The sequence below is a fragment of the Cetorhinus maximus genome, chromosome 4 (assembly GCF_964194155.1).
Source record: "Cetorhinus maximus chromosome 4, sCetMax3.hap1.1, whole genome shotgun sequence".
Classification (NCBI taxonomy): domain Eukaryota; kingdom Metazoa; phylum Chordata; class Chondrichthyes; order Lamniformes; family Cetorhinidae; genus Cetorhinus; species Cetorhinus maximus.
In genome coordinates, this window is record NC_135882.1 from 56,064,101 (window position 1) to 56,090,072 (window position 25,972).

The window sequence follows — 25,972 nt, forward strand, 5'->3', positions numbered from 1 at the left end:
TGTCAGCTAGGATTATAATTAAGGGATATAGTTCTTCCCTGTGACTCCTGCTGCCAAAAATTGTTACTCTGAACTCTGTGCAGCTGGAAATTAAGATTTATAAAGGAAGGTACTCTTTGGTTCAGCATTAATCTATGATCACATTTGAAGTGATTTTCACATTATTGAGGTTTATCTGATATTTATATGAAATAAATGCCTTTACCCACTAATTGGGATTACTACAATTAATCACAAGTAACTTATTAACTTAATTCCAATGGTAAATTAAGACACCCAATCAGAATTTTGTTGGAATTAGTTGGAGTGTTCAAGTAAAGCATATTGGCCCAAACATTGGTGTGGAAGGCCAACAATTAGGCCCCACTGTTAGTTAGACTTGTTGTTGCTCATTCATTCTCAGCAATATCCTCCCAGCAGATTGCTAGAAGTGGGAGATAGAAAGAGTACTGTGCCCTCTCGCGGGAATCTAGGAATTGACTGAACAGGGCAAACAACTGTGGATCGCCTTAACCAATCAGAATTGAAGGATTCCAAAATTAACAGTGCAAAGACTGAGATGGAAGTGTAATTTAGAATGGTGAATTCAATGCCAAATCAGGTACAGAGAGAGAGAGATAAAGAAATGGAAAGAAAGATTGGATTGAGAGTGAGAGAAAAAAGAGACAAAGAACAAGTAAAAACAACAGGATGCCATTTTTATGAAGCTAACAGTAGAGTAGCACATCTTTAAGAATGTACAGTGCCAATATTAATTGTGTTTTAAATCCTGCAGAAACTCTTTGCAAATATTCCTCACCTCCACTACATTTACACATTATTCTCTTTTCATATGGCATTGATAGAGTTTTTCTTTCATTTCCAGGACAAATAAGTAAAAATTGCAAAATAGAGCAATACATTCCACACTACGTATCCGTACAGAATGTATTGCATAATGTTGTCCTTGCCTCTTACACAGGGTTCATCCTCACTCAGGTTTTTACATCCATCACCAGGTCATAACCAATCCTGAGGACAGTGCTATGGATCAACTGGTTTATGCTTAACCATTGCATTCTAATGATGATGGGAGTACGCAAAATGTTGCTGTAAATTTCTTTCAGTCAGGTTTTCCATAAGGTCTGTCTGGAGACTCTTGAAACAAATAGGATAGTCTTCAATGGCAGATGCTTTAACACTTCTGACCTCCCAGGAGGGAGGAGGAATCTTGCCTGTGCAAGTAGGCTTTTAACAACTTTGACGTGACTGTGCAATGTACATTTTGATGCACATTGACATGATGAGACTGTCTAATAATATTTGACTGACATAATCAGTAACATCCAGAAATTCACCAGTTACTTTGCTCATTCGGTACCTTAGCTCGAAATAAGTAGAAACTTTTTTGTACACTGCTCCTTGGTGTAGTTTTCCACACTTCCTTAAGCTATTTCTCTAGTGCAGACTGGAATATAGTCACCATGTTAAAGTATCACACATGTTGATAATATCTTACTGCTTCTTTCCATAGAAACATACTGTTTAGCTTTGGTACTTATCATATCATCCTTGCGCTGAATTAATGTGGAAACGTCACGCAGAACATTTTTTATACATAATCACTTTATTGGTTCAAGTTAGGACCTCAGATTTGTGAGAGGAAATATAGCAATTTATGGTATCGTCATTTTTATTTGAGATAATATATTTACCTCTGGCATGTTTCTAATTGTTAAAATTTTAAAAAAATCTTTTCTGGATCCTTTTTACAAACACCATGAGTATCTTTCAATCCTATTTCATATTTAACTGTGACCTTTTGGAATAGTATTTCTACTCCTGTCTAGAACTACAATGGTTCTTGAAATGTTCAGCCATGTAGCATGTTTCCATCCTCTGGGTCTACTGACATCAACATATTCATGTAAAACACATACCGGTTCTAGCAGAATTCATTGTTTATGAATTATGTATATTGAGATAAATACATTACAATATGATGTGCAGTGAGTTTGTATGGCATTTGCAACACACATCAATGTGGGAGCAAGCATTCACGTACATTAGAATATATTTTGCATTTCTTTTGATGGTGGTATGATTTTTTTGAAAATTGACTTTCAATGTACTGTGTGTGATTTATAACTCCAGTTAAGTTCACAGTTTACTATTTGAAGTTTGCATTTTAACTTAAGTTCGTTCGACCTATTGGTTGAATTAGGATTCTCACATTAAATTATATAGAATTTACAGCATAGAAACAAGCTATATGACCCAAAGCTACTATGCCAGTGTTTAAGCTCCACACAAGCTCCTCCCACCTTACATTATTTCATCCCACTCCCCTATTTCTATTTCTTTCTTCCTCATGACTATCTAGCCACCCTTTAAATGCATCTATATTATTCACCTGTACCACATTCTTACTATTCCCTAAGCAAAGAAGTTTTATCTTGAATTCTTTGTTGAATTTGTTAGTGACCATCTTTTATTTATGGCCCATGGTTCTGGATGTCCCCCAGAAATGAAAAACATTTCTCTCTCTGTCTAACCTACTAAAGCCCTTCATCATTTGAGAGACCTCTCTGTCTTCTCTTTTGTAGAGAAATGAAACCCAGAACTTTCATTCTTGCACCTCTCATTTCTGGCATCAGCTTTGTAAATCTTTTTTGCACTTTAATCTTTTTCTATAATGGAGATCAGAAGTGGCCTGTTCCACCAATTTGAGTTTTAAAACCCTGTTGGATCTATGTCATAGTTTATCCCAGCATAAATATCCCCAAATTCATTGCATGTGGCAATCAATCCTTCTGCGAGAAAGGATGATTGACCCCAGTAGACAGGACTCATTTAAGAAAGAGCTGGATATGTTGGCAGAAAGATAGTGGAGTTGTGGAAGGATAAGATCAAATGCATTTCACTAATCATCTCAGTTCCAGGACATCACTGCAGGAGTTCCTCAGGGTAGGGAACCATCTTCAGCTGCTTTATCAATGACCTTCCTTCCATCATAAGGTCAGAAGTGGGGATGTTTGCTGATGATTGCACAATGTTCAGCACCATTCATGACTCCTCAGATACTGAAGCAGTCCATGTCTAAATGTCGCAAGACCTGAACCATATCCAGGCTTGGGCTAACATGTGACAAGTGACATTCATGTCATACAAGTGCCAGGTAATGACCATCTCCAACAAGAGAGAATGTAACCATTGCCCCTTGACATTCAATGGCATTACCATTGTTGAACTGCCAACTATCAACATCCTGGGGCTTACCATTGACCAGAAACTGAACTGGACTAGTTATATAAATACTGTGGCGACAGAAGCAGGACAGAGGCTAGGAATCCTGCAGCGAGTAACTCACCTCCTGGTTCCCCAAAGCCTGTCCAGAATCTACAAGGCTCAAGTCAGGAGTGTGATGGAATATTCTCCACTTGCCTGGACGAGTGCAGCTCCCACAACACTCAAGAAGTTTGACATTGTCCAGGACAAAGCAGCCCGCTTGATTGGCACCTTATCCACAAACATTCACTCCCTCCACCACTGACGAACAGTAGCAATAGTGTGTGCCATCTACAAGATGCATTGCAGAACTCACCAAAACTCCTTAGGCAGCACACTCCAAACCCACAACCACTACTGTTTAGAAGGACAAGGGCAGCAGATAGATGGGAACACCACCACCTTGAAGTTCTCCTCCAAGTCACACACCATCCTGACTTGGAAATATATCGCCTTTCCTTCACTGTCGCTGAAACTCCCTCCCTAACAGCACTGTAGGTGTACCTGCACCATGTGAACTGCAGCTGTTCTAGAAGGCAGCTCACCACCATCTTCTCAAGGGCAATTGGGGATGGGCAATAAACACTGGCCTAGCCAGTGACGCCCACATCCCCTAAAGGAATAAAAGAAAATCCAAATCTATTTACTGTAAAGCAATCACACTGAAAAAATCATCACATCGATATGCAAGATTTTTCCAGTTATATCATGCAATTTATAACCGAACCATATAATTGAAATTGTTTTCCCACTTGTCTGAATGTTAACCTTCCAACCCACTTGGGAGGCCAGCAGTGTGTTGGGAAACCAAAAGTTTAAGCAGCGAGTTTCTCAGTACCTTTTCAAGAAAGTCATGGCATTTGCATCTGACTTCTGGGTTTCATGACCAAGTTAAGCAGGCGGGTATGATGACAACGTACAGCTGACTGATGAAGCTTCAATATTTAAAGGACCCTGCAAGGTCGGAATGGAAGCGTTCTACAAGAGAGAGAAAGCTGCTTGACAGATGGAGTGTTAGTGAGGGAAAGCTGCACCACGGTTATCGTATGCATCCCCGAACATGATATTGCAGACTGTGAGGTCATCAGTGAGATTATGTTCCCAATGGATGGGAGGAAGAAGCCTGCCTCAGAGAACAAACAGACCTGGCTGCAAGTGGCAGAAGAAATCAGTAGGAGGACTGTGGTGCCTCGCTCCTGGATATAGTGCCACAAGAGGTTCAAAGACCTGATCAGGCCAGGAAAGGTGAGTGGTATGCCACATTCAAGTACACACCCAGTCATTTTGAGTTCCCCAGCTATCTTCTGCATTTCATTCCTCAGACCAACACACCTTGGAGTTGCACTCATCCCTCTATCCTGAGGCACCTCCACACATCCCACCTGACAACTGCCACTGGCACTCAGCCGCAGTTTATTGTTGTGTAACACTCATCCCTCACAGTGACCCTGTGCAAATGTTGTTCTTCCATCTTCTCCCATAGCTCACATCCATAGCTCTCTTCTTTCTCTCCTTGCAGGAGATGTGAGGACAGAATACCAGGGAGAGAACCAGATGTGGCCGTCCAGTCATTGCCTTCGCTCACTGCTGTAGAGGAGGATACACTGAATATAAGAAGAGTTTCAGTGTGCCAGGCCATTGGTAATACGGAGATGGGGGTCTCCCAGCTACCTGATGACAGAATTAGACATCACAGAGCTGCATGGCATACAGTACTAACTCACGTTGACTCGGTATCAGCAGGCAATGAGAAATGATGATCTGCAGAATGATGATTGAGAACTCTCTCACTTTGTCAGTTCTAATTATGTCTTTCAATTTCCACAGGTCTAGCAGGATCCCTCAGGAGATGGTGCTTGAGGAGGGCAAAGGCTCCTCAGAGAGGAGGTCATTCGCTCTGGGGAAGCACTGTCATGTGACTAATGTGAACCCTCCACCAGCTCAGCTACACACACCTTGGTGGGGTCTCCAAGGCAGGTGGATGGATTGTCACATGGTGTGCCACACATCACAAGTGAGCAGGAGCAGGTTTTGGAGACAGAGACAGCAGTGTAGTCTATGTCGTAGGGGGCTGGGCCTGACAAGCTCTTTTTGACTGGATGCAGACATTAAGCTTTGGTGATAATAGACAAAGAGGGCTATTCTGGAGCAGTTGCAGAAAATGTGAGGTTCCACCAACCTTTCCAGAGGAGTGGCACACAAATGGAAAGAGAGATTTGAGGAATCCATCTTTAGTGTGAGTGCCATGGAGTCTCAGGCTTATGTGTTGATATCTACCTCCATGGAAAAACTAGTCACCTACACGGGGCATCAGATGTGGCAGACAACTGAGTGCATGCATACACAGCGTGGAGGAGAGCTTTGCCTTAGAAATTCAGCACTAGACTGAAATGCAGCCAAATGCTCTCCAACTTTTGGCTAGCAGAGAAATGCAGGTGGGCCACGAGAACAAGGATAGAAAAGGGTGGGCGCAAGTGGGGTCCATGATCACAGCACTTCCACTCCTCACCACTGGCTCACATGCCCCTCCCTCACACCAAAGTCCACAGTCAGGGCCCCTCGTGCTACTTCCTGCCCCAATGGCCATGTCTGCCCCTTCACTAATGCAAGTGGGGCAGTCTTAGGCAGGGCCCTCATGGACTCCATAATCCAGAGGGCACAAGCCATGAGAATCTGGGCAGTCAGAGCAGGGGAATGAGCAGCTTTGCTGTAGCTCTGCTGAAGCCACAGTGGTAGCACCATGTAGGAGTATTAAAATAAAAAAGGAAGAGAAAGAATTTGTAGTTTTACAAATGTAATTGCATGGTCGTTTAACACTGTGTGACATTGTCACATTTCTGTTAAATGTTTGTGAACCGTAAACTTTATTTCAAGTTTTCGTTATCCCATCTTCCCCATTGTTACCTGCCACCTGCCAAGAGGCCTTCAGCTTCAAGGAAAATTGTACGACAAGAGTAAAAGATCAGTGATGGTGTCAGTGAGAGATATGGATTTGACTGTGGGCTTGCTTTGTGCTAGGGCTGGGTAGTGAGGGTAGGGTGGCTTAGAGCACGATGGTTTCTGAATTGGTGTGGCAGATCACTTCACTGTCTCAGCTAAAGTGTGCCTGATAGAGCCTGAACTGGGCATCTCCGGCAGCTAAGTGAGTGGCTGCAGATGCCCTCACCACATCAGACTTCTCCTCATCGTTTCCTCCTTTGGCTCCGCCTCTACCTTTCCCTTCTCTAAAGATGCAGAGCAATCATCAATTTCCTGCTGATACAGCTTCAGTCCTCTCCACTGCACAATGTTGTGGAAAGCGTATCAGAGCACTATCATGAGAGCCCTTGCTGATGCATACTGAAGCGCACTCTAGAGCAGTCCAGGCACCTGAATCGCACCAGATGGCTTGCTTAGTGGCCACTCTTGTGCCCATGTGACTTTGGTTGTACCACTCTGAGCATCAACGGTAGAGTTTCTTACAGCTGTCATCAGGCACATCCTTAGACAGCAGCCCTTGTCTCCAAGGAGCCATCCAGGAACTCTGCTTGGAGGTGTTTATATCTGTGGAAGACTTGACTAGATGAAGGCATCATGGCAGCTTCTTGGATCTCTTGCACAGGCAAGCATAATAATCTTGCATATCAAAGTTGCTTAGTATCTGAACATTACTGGAGTGAAATCTCCTTCAATTGATGAATACTGCTGGATGATCTGAGGGCACCTTAATAGCCACATGTGTGCAGTTTATGAACACCAGTGCCTGTTACCACTACCTCAGTCTTTACTTGAGGGAAAATGATGGCATAGTGGTAATACCATTGGACTCATAATCCAAAGGCCCAGGCTAATATTCAGGGTGGGCTGGTGGTGGGGATGGTGGGGGGAACGTGGTTTCAATCCCAACACAGCAGCTTGTGGAATTTAAATTCAATTAATCAAATTGAATTGAAAGTTAGTCTCAGAAACAGTGCCATGAAACTATCATCAATTGTTCTAAAAACCCACCTGGTTCACTAATGTTCTTTAGGGAAGGAAATTTATCATCCTGACCTGGTCTGGCCTACATGTGACTTCAGATCCACTGCAACGTGGTTGACTCTTAACCGCTCTAAATGGCCTAGCAAGCCACTCAGTTCAAGGGCTATTAGGGATGGGCAACAAATGCTGGCCTTTCTAGCAATGCTCACATCTGATCAAAGAATTAAGAAACCCCACAAGTCCGCCATAGCATTGTATCCAATGGTGTATTGGGCTTTCTTCTACATTCATTTTGAATAGGTTTAATGTGACACGTTATCACTTTAAAATGATTGATTGCAGCTTTAAACTTAAATTATTGTCATACAAATTATACAGTTCATAGAAACATAGGAAATAGGAGTAGGAATAGGTCATTCAACCCCTCGAGCCCGCTCCGCCATTCAACATGATCACGGCTGATCCTCTATCTCAATGCTATATTCCTGCCCTCTCCCCACACCCCTCGAGGCCTTTAGAGTCCAGAAATCTATCTGTTTCCTTCTTAACTATATTCAGTGACCTGGCCTCCACAGCCTCCTGTGGTAGAAAATTCCTTAGGTTCACCACCCTCTGAGTAGAGAAGTTTCTCCTCATCTCGGTCCTAACTGGTCTACCCCGTATCCTGAGATTGTGAATCCTCATTCTAGACTCCCAGCCAAAGGAAGTATCATTCCTGCATCCAGTCTGTCCATCTCTGTCAGAATTTGATATGTTTCAATGAGATCTCCTCTCATTATGCTGAACTCCAGTGAATACAGGCCTAGTCGGCCCAATCTCTCCTCATACAACAATCCTGCCATCCCAGGAATCAGTCTGGTGAAACTTCGCTGCACTCCCTCTATGGCAAGTATATCCTTTCTTAGGTAAGGAAACCAAAAGAGCACACAATACTCCAGGTGTGGTCTCACCAAGGCCCTGTACAGCTGCAGTACGACATCCTTGCTCCTGTACTCAAGTCCTCTTGCAATGAAGGCCAACATACCATTTACCTTCTTAACTGCTTACTGCACCTGCATGCTTGCTTTCAGTGATTGATGTACAAGGGCACCCAGATCCCTTTGTACATCAACATTTCCCAATCTATCATTATTTAAATAATACTTTGCCATTCTGTTTTTCCTACCAAAGTGGATAACTTCACGCTTATCCACATTATACTGCATCTGCCATGTATTTGCCCAATAACTCAACCTGCCTAAATCACCTTGAAGCCTCTTTGCTTACATTCTCACCAAGTTTCATGTTGTCAGCAAACTTAGAAATATTACATTTGGCTCCCTCCTCCAAATCATTGATATATATTGTGAATAGCTGGGGCTCAAACACTGATCCCTGTGGTAAACCACTAGTCACCGCCTGCCACTCCGAAAAAAGACCCATTTATTCCTATTCCCTGTTTCATGTCTGCTGACCAATTCTCAATCCATGCCAATATATGACCCCCAATCCCACGTGCTTTAATTTTACACACGAACCTCTTATGTAGGACTTTATCAATAGCTTTTTGAAAATCCAAATACATCATATCCACTGGTTCTCTCTTACCTATTCTGTGAGTTATGCCCTCAAAAAACTCCAGTAGGTTTGTCAAACATTATTTCCCTTTCATAAACCCTTTCCCTTTCATAAATCCATTCGTTGAGCTATCAAACACTTAGGCCAGAATTTTCAGGTCGGCGAGTGGGGTGGCGGGTCCTGTTCGCCGACATGTAAAATGACATGCGGTGACATCGGGCGTGCGTCCCGATGCCACCACACGTCATTCAGATTTTCTGCTCGCCGGCTGCGCACCCAAGTCGGCTGCATGCCCGTTGAACTGTAAAGGGCCTATTAAGGCCATTTAAATATCAATTAAAGCAATAAACTGAGTTGCCCGTCCAACCTTAAGGTTGGCCCGACTCAGGCAACCACCCTGCCTGCACAGGAAGTGCTCAGCGTTTCCGGGCACACGTCACGCTGGGCGGGCATTAATTGGCCCGCCCACGTAAAATGGTGGCGCGTAGCCGATCACGGGCGGCAATCGGCTGCGCGTCCACCGGCTCCCACCCAACCCCCCGACAGGGAGAAAATTCTCCCCTCAAGATACAGGTTCTGCATTTCTACCCACAGGTTTAGTTTTGTGTTTATTCTTAATAGATATGATTTTTGAACATTTATCTATGAATACAATTAGTATGAAAAACAAAGCTGTGGTTACGATTATGTAAAAGTGTGCACTACCTTTCTAGAACTATAGCTATAAAAATTCACAGCTCAGACATTAATGTTTTCATTTGTTCCAAACTTTAGACAAAGCACTTTACTCACAATTTTTTATACAATCAAGCAAGATATGAAACTCCAGCAATGCAAGTGATTTCACAAAGGCACGTTTAAATTAATCCTGTTCATATACCAAAACACCATCGGAAACTGAATGAAACTGACCATATGATTGTAGTGGATTTCCTCTAACCAAACAAGCAGGTGAATGGCCTGACCTGAAGTCTGCACCAATTTGCAGCTGACCTTTATGAGAATCATATGGATAATTCAGGATAATTTACCCATCAGTTTCCTGCAGGAAATGGCTAACTCTCACAAGGTGCTTCTCCACATCAGGATGACCAATGTCAGGGGCACACCATGTAGGGAACTATGATTATGAAATATTTTCTACTACTCTCATAAAGCATAGCACATTACCTTTTCAACGTGCTGTGCCACTAAACTTCTGAACATGGCTTCTTTATGCAACAAATATATAAATATAAAATCAATGTGTTATCCTAAATAAATGATGCAAAGCAATTGTAGAAAAAAGGCCTGAAAGTTTGTCATTATCAAGAAATGTATCATTGTGCACATGACAATCAAGCATAGTAATAACGTAATATTGAAAATACAAACTAGAATATTTCTCATGGATATTGCCACTTCAGGTGCTTATTAAAACTCATTGTGGTGACGATTATCAATATAGCATCCAAACATCCTTGCAAGATTGGAGCCTTTGTCTTTAATACTGTAAAACAATCTATAACCTATCAAGTGAACTTGGCAGCTTTCAAAATACACATTTTTCTATCCGAAAGCATCAACAAAACTTGTGTGCAATAGGTTTATGAAGTGGAATAATTCATGTATGCCCAGAATGTTCATTACTTCGTGAAAAATAAACTGGACAAGTACAATTGTGTGTTTGTTTTGATCTTTGCATTTTCAAACTATCCTGTTTTGTGTTAACTGGATGATGTCCTTTCTCTGGATTTACAATCACAAGGAGGGCAACACAACAGATTCTTGGGGCTGGATTTTCGCGGAGTCAGGACGACTCTGGAGCCATTTAAAATTGGCGAGCAGGGATTCTGGAATCCCTACCCCCATTCCCCGAAGCCAGCAATTTTCGCCAGTGTGGGATAAGGGCATGGTAGCGAGCCCACACCTTGCACTCCCGACCTGGCCGTCTCCATTGCAGGGTTAGGCATTCTCCTAGCCCACCCATAATTTTTGTGGAGTCGGGTCAGTTTCGGGGCAAGATTTTTCAACTGGCGGGGTTTCCTGCTCCGCCACCTGAAGAGACAGTGGGGAATGAATCCCTGCTGATCACAACAGCGCCACAGCCATTTAACCCAACTCAGAAAGCTGCCAGCCAATCTGATTGGATGGCAGCTCTGTCATCCCAGCAATGCCAGTGGCAGCAGAGGCCAGAACTGGGACTACAAGCAGTCTCCTAGATTGTAAGTCCTGGAGTCCAGGACCAGGTAAGTGAGGGGGTTCTCAAAGCGGGGAGGAGAGGTGAGGTGAGGGTCAGGGGGTGGGGAAAGGTGGCTCGGGGTCTTGATGGAGAGACCGACGGAGGAAGGCACACCTGGGAGAGGCACACTTCGGGCGCCTGATAAGGAAAGGAGGCCCTTGAGGGAAGCGCCCTCCTTTCCACCCCTCCGCCCTTGAACTCCTTCTGCCTGCCTCAAAATTGAGGCTGGATGGGAAGTGGCCCTTAAATGGCCAATAATTGGTTACTTAAGGGCCTTAACTGGGTGTGGGCAGGTGGGCTGCCCTAGACTTCGCTCGATCCACGTAAAATTGTGGACGGGTCAGGTTGAGTGGGGAGTGCAGCAGAAGGCCACACTGGTAATTTTACGGAACCTCCGCCCCCATCAAACCTGCTGGTGAGGGGCCGTAGAGTTCTACCCCATGACTTGTGGTTCATGGCCCCTCTGAGGACCATAATCTGGATTTGGGGACATTTTGAAAGGTAAGTTCAAAATGTCTTATCCATGTCCCCCATCCACTCCCCATGGCCCATCCATGCCAACTCAATGCCGAATCATGCCCCAATTCATGACCAGACACCTGGGTTTTCACCTGTCCTCATTATGCATGCTTGCCTGAGAGCCCAGACCAATAAAAGCATTAGCTCATCAGAGAATCTGTTTTGACAAGTGAAGTGAATCGTTGACTTCCCTTAATTGCCATCTTTAAGTGATTATAATAATTTATTATTTCTGAGATTTCTTATGTCAATGTCTCAACGTCTATTTGGACAAGTTTAAGAGGTGTGAAATATTTGAAGGCTCTGTTATTGATACTTCAATGGTCTGCCTGATTGACACTTTTATAGGGTTATAGGAGCAGCAGTTTTTTTTTCAAAGAGCATTTCTGAATGGGTGGTTTATTGTCTCAGCAGTCCCACACTTGCCATTGTTATTATATGGCTCATTAGTTATGTACATGTTGCATACTGGGTTAATGGACATGGAAGGGACGTATGTTGGCATTGAGTTGGCATGAACAATACGAGGGTCCATGAACAGTGTCAGAGGGGTGAGATAATTTGAGGGGTGCAGGCTAGAGGGCCTAACCACATATTATAACTGGGACAAAGTCCCAGAGAACCGAGACGTGTCTTCTAAGCAGCCCACTCAGCACCCGTCTGCTCCCGTGGCCACCTAGAATCTGTTTATAGGGTCAGCAGGCCTGAGTCTATCCTTCACCCACCCACTCAGAATGAAAATTGTGTGTGACCGGGCACTTGAAACTGAGGCAGGCCTACCGAGTCGGGAAATTTCCTGAAAATTTGGCCCTTGAGCTCTATTGAGGGTCAAAATCGTTCTTTGCCTTTTCCGTATCATATGATAAAGGAACTGAAGAAAAACGATGCACCATTTTTTTTCTCATTGAAGTTATCTTTAATTGGAGATTTTTAAAAAATGAATAAGCGTTATTCTGCTTGTGAATTACATCGTTTCTTTATTTTTTGCAATAAACTGCATCCCATCAACACTGCAGCATATTAAATAACAAGATTATTTTAAAGGAAAATAGCTTCATTTTAAATTGTTTCTTCTGATGTATATTTTTGTTTGTTTTTCTAAATAGTGAAAAAGTCCATAGATTTTAAATCTAGAGGAGTTAAATTGTTCCCAGGGAAAGACAACAGCAACAAGTTTTCTATCTGTGAGTCTACCTTTTTGTTACCTTTTCTAGAGGAATAGTGAAATGAGTCTGTGTCATTTGTGATGTGTTCTCTGTATGCGTTTTTTGTGCTTCATCCTTGTTTAATGTTTTGTTGCTAGTCATTGTGATGGATACAGCTTTGTGAGAGTGTGCATGGGTATCCTTACTGTTATTATCGTCAGCACTGAAAGTGACTTGATTTTTTTGGAGCAAGAATGAGGAAAACTGCTATTAAAAAAGTTCACATCAAAACCTATGAGAGAAATCAGGTCTGACTTTTTAAATCATTCTTGCATGTTTATTTTGCATGAGGCTTAGGGAGCAATGTGTTTGCATTGATGTTCACTACATCTGCATGAAAACCCACTTCAGAAGCCACGTACAGGAGATAGCATGGAACTGTGATTAATGTTTATTTTTAATGGGAAATTGTTTTGCGTGAAATATCTTGCCGTAATTAAAAATGCCAATGAAGGTTGATATGCTTCTAGACTAAGGTGACTGGAAAGCAAGCACTTCATATTGCACCAGTACAGTGTGAATATAAACAGGCAAAATACTTGCAGTAATACTTATATTGACTCCATCCCTCTCACTGGCAATGGTCTGAGGCTGAGTTAGATTGTTTGTAACCTTGGTGCCATATTTAACCCTGAGATGAGCTTCCAGTCACACATCCACACCATCACTAAGTCCACCTATTTCCATCTCTGTATCATCGTCCAACTCTGCCCCTGCCTCAGCACATCTGCTGCTGAAATCCTCATCCATCCATTTGTTACCTCTAAACTTGACTATTCATATTCATTTCTGGATTGGCCTTTCATCTTCCACCTCAATTAACTTGAGCTTATCTAAAACTCTGCTGCCTGTATCCAAACTCGCACCAAGTCCTGTCCACTTATTACCCCTGTGTTCGCTGACTTATAATGGCTTCCTTTAAACAATGCTTCAATTTCAAATCCCTCCCTGGCTTCGCTCCTCTCTGTCTTTGTAACTTCCTGCAGCCCTACAACCCTCCAAGATATCTGCAATCCTACAATCCTGGCCACTTAAGCATCCCTGATATTAAGCACTTCACCGTTGGTGGCTGTACTTTCAGCTGTTAAGGCCCTAAGCTCTGGAGTTTTCTCTCTCAACATTTCAACCTCACTATCTCTCTTTCATCCTTTAAGACACTCCTATATTAAAGGTGCTAAATAAATGCAATTTATTGTTGTTGTTAAGCTACATTATTCTTTTGTCAGTGCAATGTAATTGAAAAATATAGTTCTGGTTGGCCAGTTTATCCAGTGAATAGATGAAACAGGCAAGAAAGGTCATAGGTTCAAACGAGATTGTGCAGAGTAAGTTGATTTCAACCAGGGTGGTTCCTGGCATCAAAATTGCCTTTGGTGTGCCTGGAGAACAAGAGTCATACGGACTCGAAACGTTAACTCTGTTTCTCTCTCCACAGATGCTGTCAGATCTGCTGAGTTTTTCCAGCATTTTATGTTTTCATATTGGAAAAAAAGGTCATTCAGACTCCATTGAGAAAGAAAGACCCTATGAGAAAAATGCACCACCCGTGGCTAACTAAGGAAATTAAGGATAATACAAAATTGAGAGAAAAACCATACAATACTGCAAAGATGAATGGTTGGTCAGAAGATTGGACAGATTTTGGAAACAAACAAAGAATGACCAAATAATAATGAGGAGGAATAAATTAAAGTTGAGAGAAAGCTAGCTATAAATACAAAAAACTGATAGTAAGAGTTTTTATAAGTATTTCAAAAAGAAAAGAGTAACTAAAGTAAGCTTTGGCCCCTGAGAGAGTGAATCTGGGGAATTATTAATGGAAAAAAGGAAATGCTGGAGGTGTGGAGCAGATATTTTGTGTATGTCTTTACAAAAAACACAATGAAGGCACAAAAAACAAACCAATGCTTGAAAATCAAGAGGTAAAAGGGATGGGGGAAGTGAAAACAGTTGCAACTACAAGGGAAAAGGTACTGGGAAAGCTTTTAGAACTAAAGGCTGACAAGTCCGCTGGAGCTGATGACTTGCATTATAGTGTCTTTAAAAAATCACTGCAGAGATAGTAGATGTATTGGTTGTGGTCTTCCAAAATCCCCTAGATCCTGGAAAGGCCCTAGGGGATTGGAAAAGGGCTGATGATATACCCTTATTCAAGAAAGGAGGGAGACAAGAAGCAGAAAACTATAGGCCAGTTAGCCTAACATTTTCATCCAGAAAATGTTAGAATCTATTAATAAGGAGGTAATAGCAGGACATTTAGAAAATCATAATCAAATAAGGCAATCAGGATGGTTTTGTGAAAGGGAAATCATGTTTGACTAATTTATTTGAGTTCTTTGAGAAAGTAACAAGCAAGCTGGATAAAGAACCCATAAATGTGGTGTACTTGGATTTCCAAAAGGTATTCGATAAGGTGCCACATCAAAAGTTATCGTACAAATTAAGAGCTCATGATGTTGGCTGCAACATATTAGCATAGATTGAGGACTGGTTAGTTAACAGGAAACAGAGAGTAGGGATAATGGGTCATTTATGGATTGACAATTAACATAGCTTCAGCTATTTAAACTGTAATTTGGCACAAGGTAATTCAGAAAACTCATTGTGGAAATTCCAGGCATGTAGAATGGCCAGTGGAACCACACTCCAGCAAGATCTCAATGCCTTTAGGAAAGGAGAAAGTTAAAGAAACTAGCAAGGAAGAAGGAAGCATAATGCATCATGCAGTTACTTGTATCTTTTTATTCAATTGATACCTCTGGATGTGTTGATCTATGTAGCTTTCTCAGCTCTCATTGTAAACAGTAAAGGCTTTGATTTTCTACTTGGGAGTGTATTTTGCAAGTCAACCATTTCACAGCTCGCAAACTGCATTCACAACTGAAGTGTGACATTCCGCAGGGTTTTTGTGTTTTCCCACAAAGATAGGGTTTGTAGTGCAGTTTGCGAGCCACAAACCAGTGCAGGAAAAGTGCAGTGTGCTGTCAGCTGGTGAGAGGGTCTGCCTTGGTTCTAGGTGGAAACAGCATGGCTCCTAACTGTGGTTGAAGGTCCCCTAAACCTCACCACTCACCTTTTCACATCCCCCACCCACCCAATGCCTCTCCATGCATCACCATGTGTAGAGTAAAGGGCTAACATAAAAAGCGCTTGATGCTGATGTAACTATGATGTCATGACACATGGCTAATTAACAGAGACCAGGAGAACTCCAACCTCATCCAGAGTTCCTAAGATGTACATAGAGCTGTAAATAAATAATAATGGTTTCAACAAACTATAGTCTTGAGTAGCTTACTTCAGGAAAATAGACAAACCCTGAAGAACGCCATCTAGATACCAAACACAGAATGAAGCATGGTGGCAGCAAACAGCGAGGAAAAAACCCATAAAAACTCCAAAAGAGACTACAGGCTTAACAAGCCTGCAAATTCTTGAAAGGATGATGAAAGGAATGGTTTGAAATCTTACCAAAAATTTCTGAGCATTGTTGGTGCAGTAGATGCAAGCTTAGACACAGTCCTAGATTCTGGACAGCATTGAGCACAGACCAGAATCAACAAACAACATGAGTGAATCAGCAACAAGTCCAGAGATTGGTATAAGCATGGAATCTACAGTGCCACTCCCAGAACCTTTCCAAAGTGTTAAACACTTACACTAAACTCAGCACTGGGACAACTTGAGAAAAAGGCTTTCCAGCTATAGAACCACTTCTGGTTTGAACAAAAGGAACAGGTCAGTACTTTATGCTATGCAGTTGGAGCTATTGCCAATGATGTAATAGTGAACAAGGAATTAATGTGACTTCAAGCTCTTACAATGATGTCCTCCAGGCATTTGATTCATATTTCAGTGTTTGCAAAATTTTAATTTGTTATGATGTGGCAGATGATGTGTGCCAGGCAGATAAAATTCATGAGGGAAACTTGGTTGTACTATCACAGTGGTTTTGCAAGTTGTATTTATTATGAGATACGTGCTCTGAATTCAGTCGTGATAAGTCCACCAAGACCTTTAGAGATTTTAAAAATTAAATTGAAGTATTTATTAGCAAAATATAAAAGATTTCAAACACATACATAATCGTACAAATTGCTCTTAACATTCCTAATTAACCTGACCCCCAGTTACACTCCCTTTAAGGCAACAGTCCAAAATAGATTTTAGATTTTAGAACAGACTCAGCAAGTTAATACAATACCCCAGACAGTGGAATTCCAAATGACTTTTCCCCAACTTCAGTTTTGTTGGACAGCAGGCTTGTGCACAAATGCTGGAGGCTTCATTAAGGCTATTTCACGCACCCCTTTTAGACCTTACATGGCCTTCTGACACATCACCTTCAATTCTCCTTTATATATGTTTCTCTCTTTTTAATATGTAAATTCTAAAGTTCCACATGTCTTTGAAACAGTAACTTCATCATATTATTAAAACTTTCATGTTGCCACTATATATTGTCAATGACCTTTGGGAAAAATAAGCACATTCCTTAGCCTTGCTTATCTGGCTACATGTAAACAGAGTAAGATCTCCTTGAAATCCAAATATTCCTTCATTTATCTAAAAATGCAATTTCCCTTCACACCTTAACATGCTAAGCCAGCATCCATGTTTACTCATTAGCATGTCAAGCACCTAGCTTATTTTCATAACTTAAAGCTTGCAGTCTACTTGACTACAAAATGTAATTAAATCACACACAGACCCAACTATACTTACCTATTCACAATGAACCTTATAGACCTATTCACAATAAACCAGAAAAATATGATGAAAATTCTTATACTTTCATCACAAATTATAGATCGGGCAAAATTTAACAAGTGAAAACAAAGGCTGTGATTCATTCATGGACAACCTATACAGATTTACAGAAAATTGTGACTACAGAATATTGAGGGAAGAATGGATTTTGATTGCGTATTAGTTGGGGTCCTAGGTGAAGCTCTATCAGATCTCTTGCAAATGACAGAAGATTTAACTTTAATTAAAGCAGTACAAATCGTGAGGCAAACTGAGCTCAGAAAACAAAATAGAGTGTTTGTCCGCAGAGAAAGTGAAGTTCCTTGGACATGAATGAGTAAGGCCATTCAATATGTAGGCCTGAAGAGGGAAGGTGCACCAAAACACAAGTCCATGAAAATGGGCAAACATATGCCAAGTGCCATCTTGAAATGCTTTTGGTGCGGTGGGAGAAACCTGCACAATTGAGAAGAATGCCCAGTAAGGGGAATAGAGTGCCAAAACTGTTGGAAGTTGGGACATTTTAAGATTGTCTGCTGATCTAAAACACCGATAGCCTGTAAAAAGCACAAAAAAAACGAACAGCACACCACATACACGAAGTGAAAGAACCACAGAAAAAGAAAATAACTTTCCTAAGGAGAAGTAAATAAAACAAAAAAATAAATGCAGGAATATTAAGCTCATGGGGTTTAAAATTAGACATAGGGACAAGTGTTTTAGTCTTATCTGCTGAAGAAAAATGGCTTAAGCACGTTACATTATAGCCCTCATCAATCCAGTTGCAAGGCCAAATGGAACTACACTGAAAGCCATTGGACAATACCTCACAAAATTAAAATACAGGGATAGAGAAATCGTTGAACCTCTGTATGTCATACAAAACCAAGAATCATTGTTATTAAGCAGGATGGCATGCTTACAATTGAAGTCGATCTATAAAGTTGACAAAATTGCTGATGAACAGTATAGTACCATATTCACGAATACATTTCCAAGGTTATTTACAGGCTTGAGAAAACTGAAGACCAAATACCATGTTACACAAAGAGCTGATGCTAAATCAATTTGCCTCTTCACACCAAGGAAGGTCCCTCATCCACCCCTGGACAAAGTCAACAGTGAAATTGAGCACATGGTATAGCAGGGGGTTATCTCTCCAATTACCATACCAACAAAGTGGTGTTCTGGAATGGTCATGATAGCAAAGCCAAATGGCTCAGTAAGCATTTGTGTGGATTTGACTCAACTAAACAAATCAGTGGAATGTGAGACCCGCCCCATGGCATCAGTGGATGAGAGTCTTGCCAAAGAATGCAGACTGCTGACTACTTTTATAACACCATTTGGTCAGTGTTGCTTTAATAGACTACCATTTGGAATTGCATCTGCTCCAGAAATCTCCCGAAGAACGATGTCTCAGACCCTAAAATGTATGGAAGGAGTAATATGCCATATGGGCGATATACTTGTGCAAGACTCCATGAAGGAAGATCATGACTGTCGAATGAGAGCAGCCCTGAAAGTTCTGTAGAATGCAGGTTTGGTATTGGGTGAGAAATATGAATTTGCAAAGCCTATGATCAAATTTTTAGGGCACATCATGCAAGCCTCAGGGATAACAGCTGACCCACAGAAAACAAAGATGATCAGAGAGTTTCCACAACCCAGGAACATTTCAGAGCTACAGACATTCCTAGGAATGGTTAACCCAGTGGGCAATTTCCTACCAAATTTAGCAGAAGCCATTGATACAGCTGTTCAGACAAGGTCAACAGTGATTCTGGAAATGTGGACTAGTAAGATCATTTCAGAAGATCAACAATCTTCTAATTTGTCCTGAAATTTTAGCACACTACAATCCAGAATCACCATATCAGCACCAGATGCATCATCTAGAGGTCTGGGTGCAATTGTCTTCCAAGTACAAAGAGACAGTAAATGTAGACCAGTTTATTAAGCCTCAAAATCACTCACAGCCACAGGAAAAATATATGCTACAATTGGGAAGAAAGCATTGACAGCAACATGGGTATGCATGAAGGTCTCAGACTACGTGAATGGGATTGCAGTTTAAAATTGAAATTGATTATAAGGCACTCATCTGAACATGAAGGAGATTGCAAAGATGCCAACTAAAATTCAACGCTTCAGACTCAAACTAATGAGGTATGATTCAATAACTGAGTATGTAAAGGGAAATACCAGATGACAGCAGATGCACCATCAAGAATACCAGTTGGTGCAATCAAACTAGAGGAGGTGGAAGCATATACACCACTCATTACCTAATACTTTTCAGCTACTGCAAAGAAGCTGTAGGAGATAAAACTTGCATAACAGCAAGATGACAATTGTGTCCAGATAAAGAGATATGGTCTGGAAGAATAACCAGGCTTTACTCCTAACAACCCAATTCCCTGGCAGTTCTTCAAATAGAGAAAGCAGCTCACAATCATTGATGATCCCCTCGTTTTTAGTGACAGAATAATTATTCCGAGAACACTTCCGTTTGATATGCTCCAAAAAAATCATCAAGGTCACTTAGGGATAGCAAAATGTCAAGCAAGAGCCCAGCAATCAGTCTGGTGGCCAGGCAATACTAATTTTATTGAAGAATTAATTTCAAATGGTCTTACATGAGCAGTGAATAGCCAAGAGCAAAGAGAACCACTGTCACCCTTCACTTTTCCATCAAGGCTGTGGGAACACTTGAGTATGGATTTAATTAATTTAATTGATTTTAAAGCTCAGATATTCCTTATTGTCATTGATTACTACTCCAGATCAATTGAAGTGAACAGATTGCACAACATCACTGTGGAAGCAGTCATTCACTGACTGAAGAGAATTTATGCAACGCATAGCATCTAGAACATTACAGTGTGAGACAATGACCCATAATTTGCTAATGAATTATTCCATGACTTTGAGGAGGAATATGGATTCACCCACATGACTAGCTCACTTTGATATCTTCAAATGCACGGAGAAGATGAAAGAGGTGGTCGAACAATCAAAACTTGATGAAAATAATAAAGATCTCAACTTAGCCCTTCTTACTTATCAAACTTCATCACAACAAAATGGGTTCTCACCATCAGACTTGTTGATGGGAAGATGACTGAGAACACAACTTCCCACTCTGCAACAAAAATAGAACCAAATATCACATCAAATAACCATGAGAAAGTTAAAAACATGAGGAGGAACAGAGACAAACTCATAAGGAGACATGTAGAAACACAAACAAGCTCATAAATTCAACTTCAGACACATGGTATGAGATTTATCACTGCTGCTGCCCAGGGACAGAGTATGGATATAAGACAAACAGAAAGAAGGAATAATAATGGGAAGAGTTATACAACTGAGATTTTATAAACAAGAGATGGACCAAGGAAATATAAGGAGGAACCACACCTTAGAAAGAAAGCCGAAATAAACTTAGGCTTACTATTCAGATCCAAACGGACTTAAGGAACAAGAAACAAGACAAAATTCCACAACTGCCCAGGAGAAGGACATTCATATTGAACAAAGAGAGAGTGCACAATGTACTCAACCTCAGAAAGAGATTAGAACAAGATCCAGGGAGATTGGTCAAGGCACCTCAGAGACTAGCCCTGTGATGTCTGAAATTTTAGGGTGAGATTTAGGAGGATGCATATAATTGATATAAATAATTGTGGGAGATGTGGAGTAAAGGGTGAACATCAGAAGCACCTGATGCTATGATGTATGACCCATGATGTAATGACAAAATGGCTAAGTGTCAGAGATCTGGAGGGAGGAGACGTCCAAACTTGTGCAGAGTCCCTAAGATGTACATAGAACTGTAAATAAGTAACAATGGTTTTAACAAACTACCGTCTTAAGTAGCTTACTTAGGAAGATAGACTAACCCCAAAGATTCCAATCTAGATTCCAAACACATGACAAGACACCATGTGTCATCCATAGCTACTCACCCAGTATCCACTTTGTACGGTCTTCAGATTCCATACAACATGAATAGAAAATGTTTTACATTTCTTAGGGAAAAATAATCTTTTCACCATCTAATAATAGCCTCCATAAAACACACTATCATTGATACAGAGAAACAATGCTTTATGACGTGTAAAAACAAAACAACTTTGGACTCCTGTTATCTTGTCAACAACCAGAAACCACATCAAAAGCATTGCCTGTTTTTATAGCCTCTTAAATCTGTCATTAACTCTCAGATGAATAGGACACCTACTGTGCTAAAATTTACAGCACTTGAAACTCAGCCAAGGACTCATAATGGCCACAGCTATCCAAAAAAGAACATACTCTCTGGAATGGAAAGAAGACAAGGTGTTCATTTCAATTTCTAGGGCTGTCACTGTTAATGGCAAGTAGAGATGTGAAATAATTTCCCTCCTTTTCTCACCTCACAGCTGACAACATCAAGATGTATTTTTGAGAAGGAGTGTTTTTCCCCTTTCTAGTGTTATGACTATAAAGAACACAGTTAAAGAGAAACAGGTCACTTGCTTACACAGTCTTTATGATGGTGCATGGTGCTTCTAGGCCTGAAAGATTCTCTCTTGGTTCATTTGAGACAATGGTGGTTGGAAGTTTATGGAGCCATAGAGTCATGGAGGCCTACAACACAGAAAAAGGCCCTTCAGCCCATCGAGCCTGTGCTGGTCAAACAAGTAAATAACTATTCTAGTCCCATTTTCCAGCACTAGGCCCATAGCCTTGTATGTCATGCCATTGCAAGTGCACATCTAAATACTTCTTAAATGTTATGTGGGTTTCTGCCTCTACCACCTTTTCAGGCAGTGAGTTCCAGATTCCCACTACCTTCTGGGTGAAAAATTTCTTCCTCACATCCCTTCTAAACCTTCTGCCCCTTACCTTAAATCTAGGTCCCCTGGTTATTGATCCCTCCAACAAGGGGAAAAGTTCCTTCCTGTCTACCCTATCTATGCCCCTCATAATTTTATACAACTCAATCATGTCACCCCTCAATCTCCTCTGCTCCAGGGAACATAACCCCAGTCTATCCAATCTCTCCTCATAACTAAAACTTTCCAGCCCAGGCAACATCCTGGTAAATCTCCTCTGCACTCTCTCTCGTGCAATCAAATCCTTCCTATAATGCGGATTCCAGAACTGCACGCAATATGCTAGCTGTGGCCTAACCAGCATTTTATACAGTTCCAGCATAACCTCCCTGCTCTTATATTCTATGCCTCGGCTAATAAAGGCAAGTATCCCATATGCCTTCTTAACCACCTTGTCTACCTGGCCTGCCACCTTAAGGGACCAGTGGATATGCACACCAAAGTCCCTCTGATCCTTGGTACTTCCCAGAGTCATACAATTCATCATGTATTCCTGAGCCTTGTTTGTCCTGTCAAAGTGCATCACCTCACACTTATCAAGATTAAATTCCATTAGCCACTGATCAGCCCATCTGACCAGCCCGTCTATATCCTCCTGTAATCTAAGGCTATCCTTCTCACTATTTACCACCCCACCAATTTACGTGTCATCCGTGAACTTACTGACCAATCCTCCTACATTCAAGTTTAAATCATTTATATATAACACAAACAGCAAGGGACCCAACACCGATCCCTGTGGAACCCCACTGGATACTGGCATCCAGTCACAAAAACACCCCTTGCCCATCACCCTCTGCCTCCTGCCACTTAGCCAATTCTGGATCCAATTTGCCAAATTGCCTTGGATCCCATGGGCTCTTACCTTTGTTATCAGTCTCCCTTGTGGGACCTTAACAAAAGCCTTGCTGAAGTCCAAGTATACTGCGTCAAATGCATTGCCCTCAACTACACACCTGGTCACCTCTTCGAAAAATTCAATCAAATTGGTTAGATATGACGTCCCTTTAACAAAACCATGCTGACTGTCCTTGATTAATCCCTGCCTTTCCAAATGTAGGTTAATTCTGTCCCTTAGAATTGCTTCCAATAGTTTCCCCAATGCTGAGGTTAGACTGACTGGCCTATAGTTCCCTGGTTTATCTCTTCCTCCCTTCTTGGATTACGGTACCACATTGGCTGTCCTCCAGTCCTCAGGCACCTCTCCTGTGGCCAGAGACGTATTGAAAATTATAACCAGCGCCCCTGCTATCTCCTCCCTTGCCTCACTCAACAGCCTGGGATACATTTCATCCGGGCCTGGAGATTTATCTACTTATAAGCCTTCCAGACCACTTAGAACCTCCTCCCATTCTATGCTAATTACTTTAATTATCTCACAGTCCATCTGCCTCATTTCCATACTCACATCGTCCCTCTCACTTGTGAACACCAACACAAAGCATTCATTTAGGATCCTACCCTAGTTTAGAACCCTAGTTTCTGGCTGTTTTAGATGAAATTGTGGTTCAGCTGCTGTTGTAAAGAAACATAGTCTTGCAGGTAAAACAAATAAGCCCCAATTCTCTGCCTAAAGAAATTTCTGAGGCAGAGTCCTTCCTTATGCTGGATGAGGGATAGCTTCCCCCCAGCTTTCTTATCCCAGGCTGACCTGCTGTGCTTCCCTTGTGGATTAATAAGGTATCAGCTGTCTCTCCAGCCAGTTTCAGTCACGTGATGACAGTATCTCTGCATTCTATTATCCACACAATGGGATAAAGCCAATCTAATTGACGCAAAATGGGTGAATGGTTTATGCCCCATCAACATTCTAGCTGTGATTATCCTCTTGAATGCCTTTATTTGAAATTTCATCTTCAGGGGACCAGTAGATCTAGCAACATTGTCATTTTAAATCTCTTCCATTGAAATGGTGAGGGGTTGTCAATCAGCACCCAGGAAGTCCATTTTAATTTTAAGGAACTCCCCAGAGATATGTTCAGACATATCCGTCTCTGTCTATACAGAAACTACAAAATGAAGTCATTTGACTTTCTGGAGTCCATTTTGTGGAGGTGCCCATATCCCATGTTGCTTTTTGGAAGTAAAGTGTCCATCTCCCAATAAGCTTTACAGGCATATGCTGTGACTGGAAGAGTCACACAATTTAAATCACAGTTCAAAAGGTGACAGTACAGGCTGACAGGACATTTTGTAACACGTTTCCTTGCATTATGGTAATTTCTCCATGGGAAAAGTACTGTAATGCATGTGAATAATTAGACAGTGCCGGTCAATGTTAGAATCAACTTACCTTGAAAGGACAGATCCCTATGATGAATTGCTGCATTAAAAACACATCCACATTACAAGGCAGCACTTAATTATGACATTTGAAGGTATGAAAACATTTTATGTTTACCTTTCAGAATGTTCAAACCTCCTCATCAGGCTTTTCATTTTCTTCACAAACTCTCAAACCTGGCATGCTTCTAATGGGTTTCCAAAACCTTGCACCACCAGATGAAAATGACATGCAAGAAGAAATCTAATTCTCACCCATAACTGAAATGGGGAACCTTACCTCAGCAGAGGCAGATTTGCATAACTCAGTGGAGGCAAGTGAGCGTTTTGCACAGTTAGTATTCCCAGCTTACAAAAAGGCCAGAGGAAAATGGTGTGGGGTTGGGAATGTGGAGGAAAACCAGATTTCCTCCATCAAAATATCAAAGTGTGGCCGAAATGCACCTTCACACTCAGATGAAAATTTAGTGCCAAGAATTTAGATTAAAAGGAAAAGTATTATCTCCTTTCTTTTTCAGCAAGAGAGCAATAAACTTGAAATAAATTCCCTGGGGCTGTGTATCAGGACCACTGCTCTTTTTGACTAATATTCATGATGGACTTGGTGGACAATTTCAAATTTTGCATATTACGCAAACTATGTAAATGTAGTGAACAGTGAATTGGATAGTAAAAGGAGAATTCACGTTTAACTAACTTTCTGGAGTTCTTCAAAATGGTAACAGTGAGGGTTGATGAGGGAATCACTGTTGATGTGGGGTACATGGACTTCCAAAAGGTTTGATACAGTGCCACACACAACAGTCTTGTGAGAAAAGTTCTAGGTCATGGAGTAAAAGAGACAGTAGCAACATGGATGTAAAATTGGCTGAGTGACAAGAAACAGAGTAATGGTTAATGGATGTTTTTAGGCCTGGAGGAAGTTTGTAGTGGAGTTCCCCAAAGGTCATTATTGGGGCCCTTGGTTTTCCTAATATATATTAATGATCTAGAACTTGGTGTACAGGGAACAATTTCAAAATTTGCAGGTGATACAAAACTTGGAAGCATTATAAACTGTGAGGATGACAGTGTAGAACTTCAAAAGGACATAGAGGAGTGGTGGAATGGGCAGATAGGTGGCAGATGAAGTTCATTGCGGAGAAGTGTGAGGTGATATATTTTGGTAGGAAGAGCATGGAGAGACAATATAGAATAAAGGGTACAACTCTAAAGGGGGCAGAGTGACTTGCGTTGTTATGCGTACAAGTCATTGACGGTGGAAGGACAGGTTGAGAGAGCAGTTAATAAAGCATACCGTATCCTAGGCTTTATCAATGTGGGCATGG

At 41.4% G+C, this 25,972-nt stretch overlaps 1 protein-coding gene across 1 annotated transcript in view; it reads left to right on the forward strand.

The window, feature by feature from the left end:
• The window catches only part of csmd3b (CUB and Sushi multiple domains 3b), a 2,128,577-nt gene that overhangs the window by 1,092,922 nt on the left and 1,009,683 nt on the right, over positions 1-25,972 (forward strand). The window contains exon 7 of the mRNA XM_078541225.1: positions 12,631-12,708. Within this exon, the coding sequence (XP_078397351.1) occupies positions 12,631-12,708 (78 nt within the window). The remainder of the gene's footprint in view (positions 1-12,630; positions 12,709-25,972) is intronic.